Genomic DNA, 11455 nt, shown 5'->3' on the forward strand with positions numbered 1-11455 from the left:
CCTCACCCTAGGTGGGAGAAGTCATTGGATAAAAAGATTTCTCCCCTTAAAAAGAAAAAAAGAGCACCTCTATTATTTACAATTGAAGTTGGCAGAATCTGAGTATAAAATTACTATCACAGTTAACTGTAGACTCAGACTTTCATACAAATACTTATCTTCTGATTGATGTTTTTATTTTGCAAATTCAATAGTTATGGCATTGAATTTTAAAACTAGGTAAATGTGAACATTAAAATTATAAATATACATATTTCAAGCTACTGCGTAAAATAGACAATGGTGTGTTAGTACGTCTCATTACGGAATTTAAAATTTTCTCTAGCAGTGATAAATTATCTGCACAATTAAAGTTTTAAAAAATAAATAATGAAACATATACAGTAGTGTATTTTGTTTCGTGAGAAGCGCATGCATGTATTAAAAAGTACTTCGTTTTTATTTTTGTACAAAGTTGTTTGTGATTTTATGAGTTTTTTCTATTTATAAAATGATCTGGCAATTATTTGTGGGTGTGGTGATAATATATGGTTTAGTGCTCCGTTGGCAAGCAAGACACAGGATAAGATTTGCTAAGTTATACAAAAATGACATAAAAGCCGCGCCCATACTCGGACATTCAGTACATTTTATCAAGTGTAAAAATAATACAGGTTAGTTCAATATTCGATCACCCCTAATGGACATAATAAGATTCACTGTTTATAACTTATTTGGACTCATAGTAATGTTGGCTTATATTTTGCAGATCGATGGAAAGTTCTGGAAAAATTTGGTCGAGAAGCGGTGAAGCAAGGCGGTATGACAATAGGGTGGAATCTACACAGACTGTACTTTAGTAAGTATGAAAAAAAATGTAAAGATAACCAAGCAAAAAAACAGATGACAGACAAATATGACAAAATATTACTATTTTTTTTTATTTATAGCGTTGCTTTTTAAATTCCACAGTCGTTGCCGATCCAGTAGTAGCAGAATGTGTTATGAAACATTGCCTGGACAAAGATGACTCAATGAAATTGACGCTAGCACTGATTGGAAACGGTAGCAGTGTTGCTGATGGTAAGGATCTTATAGTGTCAAACTGCAATTATGTATTCCAAATTAGTGACATAAGCATAATAAAGAACTAGATTTGTATCTGCATGATCCAGGAAGCCACCCGTAGTTGCATCATCATCATTATATTGGCCACAAGATGTCCCTGAACATAGGCCATAATGAGAAGACCACTACTGAACATAGACCTCCCTAATGACCGGTCGGTTGGAAGTGACTTTCATCCAGTTGCATCCAGTTGTAGTACTTTTTTCTTTTTACAGTGCCAATCTGGCGGCCTCGTCGCAAGATCCTGGTAGCAACGTTCAGCCAGAAGAATTTGCTGGCATTCACCGATATATTCGCTAAAAACAGTGAGATTATGGTACAACAGCTCCAAAAAGTGGCAGGAACTGGAAGCATATCTATATCGGAATATATTATGGCTTACGCCATGGATTCTGTTCGTGGTAAGTATTATATAGCATTTTCAAGCAATTTAGGAGATTGCCCAGAATTAGAAAGACTTACATCATATACCATATAGAATTACAACTTATTTACGTATTACCTAAAATAATTAATCATAATTAATTCAATCTCACAGTAATAAATTTATTTAACTGCATACGTATAAAAACATCTACCTTGGTCATTAAAATAAAAAGTACATTAACTTTAAATTACCTGTTTCATATTCAATAGTTGTAGCCTAGCTATAGCCTTGAATACTCGTAAACCGGGCGCCTCATTAGGTTACCATTTTTATAATAACTATCGGGAGACATACTAAATTAACTAAAAATGGTTTACTGCGTGACGTCGCGGCATCTGCGTACACTGCTCATGATGAAGATTCCCTCTGTGACTCGAAACTACCAAGTAGAGCTTTTCTCCATTAATATACGAGAGTGAACCGTGATTTTTAGTTTAGCTTAGCAATGTAAACTACCCTGCACATTTTTTCCAGAAACTTCATTGGGTTTGAATGCCAATTCACAACTGAATCCGAACCAGGATCTGATTAAAGCATTTGCGGGCAGTTGCACTCTGATAGCAGACCGCATCATGAAGCCGTGGCTGCACTTCGAGCCTCTATACAAACTGACATCACACCACGCTAAATATATGGAGTATGTGGATACTGTCCTAGGGTACATAATGGAGGTACATAATTATACATTATATGCAACGTCACGCCTTTTATTCACGCCCCAAAAGAGTAGGCAAAGGTGCAGATTACATAAAGCCGCTATACAATGTACACCCTATTTTCACAATTTGTGTTCTAACCGCTCGCCTTTGCCCGACTAAGGAATCGAACCCGAGACCACATGTCCGACTCGACCAACGAGGCAGTATAATTATACATTTAATTAAATATGTATTTTAAAAGTTATCTTGCTCAATAAGAATTAAACTTACAAGACCCTAAGGGCATAGACGCCAGTCTAATAGAATAAAGAAAAATAGGTCCTATGACTATGCTTTTTGTTTATTGAACTCGTATACATTTTCTTTTATGTTTACAGATGATTCAAGCTAAACGCAAGGAACTTGCTCTAAAGAAATTTAATAAGAAAGATGACGAAGGTAAGATCATTTATCTCCTAAAATCTACACATCTTTACATCAACGATATAATATAAGTAATAGCTACTTGTAGCGGGGATCCAATTCCCGCACGGGGCAACTCTTTGTGTGATCCACAATTTGTTGTTCCGGCTCTGGGTGTCATGTGTATGTGAACTTGTAGGTTTGTTAACGCACCCACGACACGTGAGAAAATGCTAATGTAGGGCCAAAGTTTAAAAAAACCAATATTATAGATCTAATCTTACTATATATATATATAAAATGCATTTACAAATCTTTTCAGACAAAGACCGCATCAAAAGCTTCCTGGAGCTCATGATAGAATCCTCAGGAGGAGACAAGGGGTACACAGACAAAGAGCTCCTAGAAGAAATAATGGTAATCTTCACAGCGGGTACGGATACCTCGACCCTTGCTTCCTCATTCGCCAGCATGTTGCTAGCAAGACACCCTGAAGTTCAAGAGAAAGTCTACCAAGAGTATGTTGTGCTAACTTTATCTTATTTTAAATATGTACATAAATCTACACCTTGTAAGTGGCCACTGCTGACCAAAGGCATCTGCTCACACAGGGATGGTTTGAGCAGTAATCACCACACTTAATCAATGCGAGTTAACAGTCTGTCTAAGTAATCTTCATATAAAGTGGATAAAGTCACATTGATACTTGTCGTTGGTAGATCTCCAACTCGCACCTTCATGCATGAAAAGCGGGCATCTTAAACCAGAGGGCCACCACAACACTTATGTTACTTTAATGATAGAAAAACATGTCTACCGCAGAAATATGTCTAATTAATCAGATATGATAATATCCAACAGGTGCAAAGATGTATTTGGAGACTCAAACCTGCCAGTAACAGCTGAAGACCTGAGTAAACTGAAGTATATGGGTGCAGTCATTAAGGAGACTCTGCGATTATATCCCCCAGGACCAATTCTTTTGAGAAAAGTTGACAATGACGTCGTTCTTCGTAAGTTAAATAATAATATTATATCGATGATATTCTGTAAATCATCTAGTTTTTGGCACAAGCAAACGAGTGTGTAAATGAGTAAACGGATCACCTGATGGTAAGCATTTGCCGCCGCCCATGGACACCCGAAACACCAGAGGCGTTACAAGTGCGTTGCCGGCCTTTCAAAGGGTTGTTGGGGAATCGGGGATTGAGAAAATTGGGAAGAGGCCTCCGGACCTTCACACAACGAGGCCCAACGTAAGCGTTGTTTCACGTCGGTACTAATTAGAAATAAGTTGTTTTATTTAGTATCAACATTTGATGTAACCCAACTTCGATTTTAAAACATTGATTCCCATTTCAGCATCAGGAGATATTTTACCAAAGGGCACGGGTATCTTCGTGTCAATATTCGCTGCTAACCGCAACCCTCGCTACTGGGGAGATGATGCTGACGAGTTCCGACCTGAACGGTTCATTGACACGCAACTTAAGCATCCAGCTGCCTTCTTATCATTCAGCTATGGACCTCGGAATTGTCTTGGTATGACATAAATCAGTATTTTTTCTAGAAATAATTAGTATGTTTTGTGTCTTTGAATCACAATTGTTTCATGAGGTTAGCTTGACTAGTTTCATTCCACCTTAGGGGTTCATATTCATATCCGGAGCTGCAGACAACGTAACTCGGGTTCCGGTTCAAAGCAGGAGAAGGAAAGAGATGGTTTTTAGTCAGTAAGAGCCTAACACTCTCTCTCGCCTTGCCTAAAGCGGGAGAAGCCATAGGTTAAAGTTCCTCCTCAAAAAAGAGGATTCATATTCACGAGCAGCATCGCAGGACAAACAACGTGAAACTAAAATTAACTAAATTTAATATAATATCTTTAATTAACTGACTTCTTTTTAATTTTATTGTTTTCTTTTTTAGGATATCGTTACGCAATGCTATCAATGAAGTCCGTCCTGTCAAATATTGTTCGTCGGTTCCGAATACTACCAGTCTCCCAGTCTGAGTTAGGAAAACCACTGGATATCAATTATGACATCATGCTGAGATCTGCTGATGACTACAAAGTAGTACTGGAACCAAGGGTGTGATCTTGATATTCCTATATAAGTATTATGTAGTTACTTACCGCTGTATTTATTTTTTTGGTTTGACTATTTGCTGACAATTGTATTAAAATAAATTTATTTGTTCTACTTCGTTACAATAAATTGAACAAACTTTGTGCGTTTCATTAACATCTTCGATAATGGCCCCTAATGGTAAATTTTATAAAATGGTGATTTTAATTCAAATAGAGACTCAACAATGTGTGTTATTATTTTCAAAATTCGTTTTTTATTGTTTCATTAATAAATAAGTAATGTCTCCCAATCAAAATAATCAATGTTTGGAAGTGAAATTTTATTTATTTGATAATAACATTAATACCGGTTGTGAGTTGAAAAATTATACGTAAATGTGCGCATTTGCGTTTCGATGCATCAAAGGCGTTGCGGGACTTGCGCGGTGCACATAAATACCTTACAGTTAAAAATACATGTTAAGACAGTCTTTGACAAATACCATTATTTAGAATGAAGTAAACCTGTACTTGTAAGGCGCTAACACTTTGAATAAAAATAAGTACATAGTTAGTAACAACTTAATACAGATTAATATTACAAGGCGCCTACTCATAATTTTACAGCAACATCCCTACTGGTAAACAACGGCTACACTTTTAATGACATTAAAATAATTTATTTCACACTTCACTATCGTCAATTTACGTGTAAATAAGATTTTAATATTATCTCCATATTTAAAACATTGTGAGTGTAGTGTGTTTGGCACACAGTACATATAATGGTTTTTTTAAGGGGGAAAAATCATCCAATGACTTCTCCCGTCTGGACAAGGCGAGAGGAGTGTTAGTCTCTTACTGACTAAAAACCACCCCGTTCCTAATCCTGCTTTTCGAGCCGGAGCCCCGATAAACCCGCTAGGTAGTACGCAGATCCGGATCAGGCATCAGCCCTATTGGGCCCCATCACACGGTAGCGTAAAATATTATTATAACTGGGCATATTAATGATCTTATACTTCAATGTCTTCATCAGTTTCTACTAAATATACAAAAAAAAAGTAAAAGCAAACTTGACATTTGTGTACTTCGTTTCTACATTAACTTCTACCAAAGCAAAAAAGTGCGTAAAACAAAAATTAATTCATCACTTCTTGAACCAACGCGACGGCAAACTGCTAGTAAAAAACTACCAACTTGTAATTTCTTCCATAGTATCCCTTATTCTTGTGTGTATAAGGTCGCTAATCCTATTATCAATTGATGCGATATAATGGCACAAGAGCCACAAGTTCCGGACATTAGAAGTCTAGTAGTTCCCGACAAGACAAGTTGCTATTTAATTCTGACAGGGGTGTTACATTCGTGGAGAAAATTTTTAATTCGTTTCAACTTTGACTATTGATTGTGTATAATTAGGTCTACATGTTTGTTGTTAGTATGTTACTGCGAGTATATTTGAAAAATGCTGTCATAAATTCTTAGAATCCTGTGTGAGATTGTTAGTATATGTAAGGAAACTAAGTCTCGTGAGATCCGGAGCTTCGGAATACCTAGCTTGGTTCCTGGGACTGCGGCTCGAAAAGCAGGAGTAGGAACGGGGTGGTTTTTAGTCAGTAAGAGTCTGACACTTTCTCTCGCCTCGCTCAAGGCGGTAGAAGTAATCAGATGATATTTTCCTCCTCAAAAAAAAAATCTTGAGGTATAGCTATCAATTTGTGTACCCTTTGTGGATTGAAATGGAAAAAGTATTTAGTGTATAAATTAATGGGAAACAATGAAACTGAGATTTTATGCTTAAAGTCTGTTTACCATTATATAGCCGTTGCAATGTAACAAAACGTATCCCTATCGCGCTTGGCCACCCCTGTCTTAGTTCAGTGGAGTTCAGTCAACCTTCCGACCGCTTCCCGGTTACATCTCGCCACTCCTGCGCAACTAGTCGCGCCGTGAACGCGATCCACGGTACACTATCAAGGTGAGTCGTTTTATACCCTTATATTAAAATATTTTATACCATCATATTACTGTAATATTGTAATGAGGATTATTCTCTTTCTTTATGATGATAGCATTGATACTCTTGTTAGTGTTAAACTTTGCAAGCTAGCCTACAATCTATTATGGTTTTAGGTTAGATATCCAGGTTGGATAAAGTAACAAAGTGTATTTTTCGAAATTCTTACTATATGAAGTACGTAATTGTGCCTGGTTTGATGCTTTCCTCGTCCCTTTGCTATGGTTAACTCGAAAGTCTAACAACAAAGGCCTAACAAAGAATATTGTGCCTACAACAGAGAGAGACATAGAACGCAAATTGTACATTATTCCTTATACTAAATATGTCACTATTTTTATACTAAATGTTAATTCGCCCACCTCATTTACTTTATTTTTAATTCGTCGTTCAATTATGTCGTATTGTCACGCCTTTTATCCTTAAAGTGGTAGGCAGAAATACACATTACGTAATGTAACTGTACACAAACTTTTCACTATTTGTGTTATAAGTCCCATGTAATAGGGGTGAGCCTTTGCCATACATTGGGCACAATTTCAAACTCCGTACTACTACTGAGAAAAGTCCAGTAGTACTTTACTCGACCTGGGAATCGAACCCGAAACCCCATGCCCGGCAGTAGGACTTACTACCACTCGACGAAGCAATCAATTTTGTACCATAATAAATGTAACCATACATACATATCTATACCACCGTCATCGCAAGCATAAAATGCTAAAAAATAGAGGAACGGATAATAATAATATACTACAGATAAATGGGGAAACCTTAATCACGAAGTTAGTGGATTCTATCATCATCAGTATAAAACGTGTCTATTCAAATGAAATGTACGTTTAAGTACCGCCGATCCATCACTTCTGCTAACCACAAACCGACTTGTAGGCCAGTGGCACAGATACTTTTACAGGTAACACCATTGTTGTCTGCGATAAAATAGAATTGTAGCTTTACTTACTTACACCACGTTTTATTTAGAATCTATGTTATTAACTTTATGACACAGTTATTCTTCATGGCCGAAAAACTGAACGAGTATTCGAATGTCGTTCAATAATTATTGGACTATTGTCTAATGACCCACTGGGTTTTATTAAAAACCGAAAATGCAATAAGGCTTAAAAAAATCTTTTTTCTTTTTACAGATGCAGTGCTTCATCTGCGTCACGTATATGATAATTTTATGCAGCGCAAATCCAACGAAAACTCGAGAAATTGCAACAACCCACGAGAAACGTTCCCTATTCCATGACGTCATAGAATCTCTAAGAATCCATTCTCAACTTCCTGAGGAGATAAATCAAAACGATGAAAACAATTTGTCTCAAAATTTTGTACGATATGACAACGAACCAGCGCATTTGCCAAGCGATGCTGAATACATTCCGAGACGAAATGATAGAATCGAGATGCCATCAATGAAGTATCGATTCCCAAAAAGTATTGATACTAACACGAGTGAGGTGAAGTCTCGAGAAGAAGTTGTTGTGTTCATAGACACAAACAGACATAAAGCAACAACCTCAAAACCAAAAAAGGATAAACGTCCACGCCCACCGTTTAATAAAAACAAAAATCCAAATAAGAATAAAGAAAATGAGGACAATGTAAATGAAGAAGGTGATGATGACGCTGACACTGATGATTTTACACCATTAACCAACACAATGGCAGGACAAAGCCAAATTGGTAATAGGGAATCACAAACAGTTCTGAAACCAACAGTCATCGTGAACATTCGAGGTACCGTCACTCATAGAGACAGTGATATTAGAATTGAAGGAAGAGAAGAAAAAGTAAACAGAACTGAACCTTACCAAAACATTTTCAACATAAACCAAGAAATCAAAATAGAAAAAGAGGGGAACAAGAAAAAGCCTACAAATGTAAAGCAGGAAATTAAATTGGTTCCCGATAAAGAAAACGCTAAAATAGAAGATGATATGATGATGTGTGAGACTGCTACTTGGAAACCAGACAAGAGTCAGGAGACCCGTAAATTCGACAGTGTGCTGCAAATCCTGTTTTCTATTTAGTGTTTATTTCTCAGCTCATTCCCATGGCAATAATTTACTAACCGCCATACTCAGAGCAATTTAATGGTTACTTAACCCACTCCTTAGCAATTGTTTTCAGAACAAAATCGTCACTAAGCCAATAGTTTATGTAACCATTAAATGTCTCTGAGTACGGCAGGCAGTGTATTAGTAGTTTATAAATTGAGTTAAAATTGTGATAGACTGAACAACTAGTGATAAAATGCTCAATAACAATTAATCTTAAGTCTTTTAACATCCAATCAGATAAAAATCAGCTAATTCTAGTTGTAATTCATGAATTTGATTAACTTAATTATCTTGTATCGCCTCCCATTGTAAGTGTGTATCATTGAAAGACATAATTCATCTCTGTAATGGTCACTTTGTATTGATTAAGTTGTCTTCATTATAGGTTAACGCTTTGAACATTATTATTAATTACAGTTAGTATTTCATTATACCTTTCACTGATCTATGGTTTAGAACTTAGAACTTTAGTTAATTTTAAACCATGACTGTATGGTTTATAAGATTTATTCTGCTGACGTCATTTTATACAGATAATATGTAATTATTTACAGACCATTGTAATCAAAATAAGTTACTAATTATGTGTATAAAAACTTAGTCGAACAGATAAAACATAAATCATTAAAAACAATATGTGACTAATTTTGTTTATTTTTTTTAATACCGAGCGTTATTTATTTATTACAGTTGTGACGTAGTGACTCTGACCTATTTCGTTGGTACATATCTAGTAGTATCCCTTAGTACGAGTTTGCTTTAAAGCGCATTCAGCGTTTTGATTGCTTGGATTATTCGAGCTGACCAATCAAAGAACCGAACGTGCTTACGTTTCGATTACTTTAAACGTAAAGCAAACCATACTAACTGCCGCACTCAAAGTAATTTAATGGTTACTTAACCCAGTCCTTAGCTATTGTTTTCGTAACAAATACGTTACAAAGGAATAGCTTAAATGTAATCATTAAATGTCTCTAAGTTCGGCAGTAAGGGTACAATAAGTTAACGTTTATACAAAAACTGTTAGTTTCGATAAAGTCCACCTTTTTCTACATCCACCTTCATTCATCCGGATATATAAAACTACCGTTACCTACCTACGCTCGGATGACCAAAACATAACACATCTCGGACAATTACCGTATGTATTCGCCTTTTGTAGACTTTCGCGGATTATATTTTTTTCTTTTAAGTCACATAACAGGATCGTAACTTTGATAATATTTTCCAAACTTTAGTTGTCAATAGTTTAGTTTTTACTAAAAAGGCGTTTCGTTTAATTTATAAAATAATAAAGACCTATTAGCCTAATCGAATGCATTACTATTTTGGAAAGACCTGTGTTCAGCTGTAGAAGGAAAGGCTTTTGATAATAACCGGCATGGGGGTGCTTTTCCACCAGATATGTGTTATGCTACGTCGCTGTGGATGCGTTTGGCTTCCACTAATCATATTCATTGGAACACATAACTTAGCACTGGTGCGAACGGATTAAGCTAAGCTATGTTTTTTATATAGAAAGATGGGTGCCCTTGGCTTTCCTACTATAGATACATCATATACTCGAGCTGCGCATCTGCCTCGCACAGCTTATTAACAGTGCAAACGGTCACATAGTTTCACAGCTTAACTATGTATTACATCTTCGTTTCATAGCTCATTTCTTTTCGAAAAACATAACTATCTTAATAAGCTAACATATATCTTAAACAAAAAAGCGTCAGATACTACGTTCTCTACATTCTAGTTTTACTACATGCTCTAGTCAACTATAAATCGGTGATATGCATATTTATGTTAAGTTATACTACCCGGAAATATGCATAAAATTAAGAATACAATAATTAAATTCTTGACAGTCTGTTTTATAAACACATTCCTGTTGTTATAGTTTTAGGCTCCAACAACTTGCCTAGACGAGATCCTAAATGTCAAATGTGTGAATTCCAGCTACTTATAGTTACATTGAGGAAGTGATCAAAAGTTACGTGATTCTTTTCTGCATTTTTTTCATGTTAACTGAAAAATTAAGATAATACATGAGTAAACTTGACATATCAATTTTATATGAATTCAATAGTCAGGTAATAAATCTCCCGATCGATTTCGATCACGGTGGCCAGTCTGTCTAGCTAGACTAGCCCACTACGCAGGAGATATTATAGTGCACAAGTGTGTGCAAACACAGGTGCACTCTCTAAACGCGATGGGACGGCAGGCCGACACAACCGGATAGGGGTTAGGCGCAGGACAAAGGGCATTGCGTGCTTTTCAAGCCACGGGGGTGAAACACTGCCTAAAGAGCTCCGAACTTCCTGATTCCGGGCTAATAAAGATAATTTTACTCAGAAAATGCCATTATCACTTTCCTCACGACACGTTGCCCAGCAGCCGATACGCTCTATGACTTATGTGTTAGCAGTACAAACTTCTTAGATACAAAAGAATCCACATTCAAACATGTCATGAGAAATTAATCAACGGCCCGTGTCGGCACGGTTGTATGTATGATTCATTTCGTACATCAAAATGTCAACGAGAAATAATTCCTTCCTAATGTAGGCAATTGTTACAATCTCTTTGCAAGGCCGATTAGTGTCCTAATGCTAATAATCAATGTATCCTTGTTTTATAATGGACAGCAATACGTTTTGATTTATAGATAAGACTAGCTGATGCTTCGCTCGCGTGGATTATGGA

The 11455-nt window shown here is 36.3% G+C and overlaps 2 protein-coding genes across 2 annotated transcripts; both read left to right on the forward strand.

Annotated features, from left to right (window-relative positions):
* The first annotated feature begins 375 nt into the window (after positions 1-375).
* On the forward strand, positions 376-4820 carry LOC118282431 (cytochrome P450 4d2-like). Its single transcript, XM_050701352.1, has 10 exons — positions 376-653; positions 749-838; positions 952-1062; positions 1323-1508; positions 2009-2205; positions 2571-2631; positions 2918-3113; positions 3457-3608; positions 3958-4137; positions 4522-4820. Exons 1-10 carry the CDS (start codon positions 491-493, stop codon positions 4689-4691), a joined length of 1506 nt encoding a protein of 501 aa, XP_050557309.1. The 5' UTR covers positions 376-490; the 3' UTR covers positions 4692-4820.
* A 1679-nt stretch (positions 4821-6499) lies between these two features.
* On the forward strand, positions 6500-9325 carry LOC118282314 (uncharacterized). The gene is made up of 2 exons (XM_035603336.2): positions 6500-6644; positions 7835-9325. Exon 2 carries the CDS (start codon positions 7835-7837, stop codon positions 8723-8725), a length of 891 nt encoding a protein of 296 aa, XP_035459229.2. The 5' UTR covers positions 6500-6644; the 3' UTR covers positions 8726-9325.
* Positions 9326-11455: the final 2130 nt, after the last annotated feature.

Source organism: Spodoptera frugiperda, chromosome 20 (assembly GCF_023101765.2).
Source record: "Spodoptera frugiperda isolate SF20-4 chromosome 20, AGI-APGP_CSIRO_Sfru_2.0, whole genome shotgun sequence".
NCBI lineage: Eukaryota > Metazoa > Arthropoda > Insecta > Lepidoptera > Noctuidae > Spodoptera > Spodoptera frugiperda.

What these genes read in the sequence shown, in the direction of transcription:
- LOC118282431 (XM_050701352.1), top strand. Translation starts at nt 491, where the DNA reads ATGATCTGGCAATTATTTGTGGGTGTGGTGATAATATATGGTTTAGTG. An exon ending in TCCTAGGGTACATAATGGAG is followed by an intron (nt 2,206 to 2,570) that starts GTACATAATTAT and finishes TTATGTTTACAG; the next exon opens with ATGATTCAAGCTAAACGCAA. An exon ending in TGACAATGACGTCGTTCTTC is followed by an intron (nt 3,609 to 3,957) that starts GTAAGTTAAATA and finishes TTCCCATTTCAG; the next exon opens with CATCAGGAGATATTTTACCA.
- LOC118282314 (XM_035603336.2), top strand. Translation starts at nt 7,835, where the DNA reads ATGCAGTGCTTCATCTGCGTCACGTATATGATAATTTTATGCAGCGCA.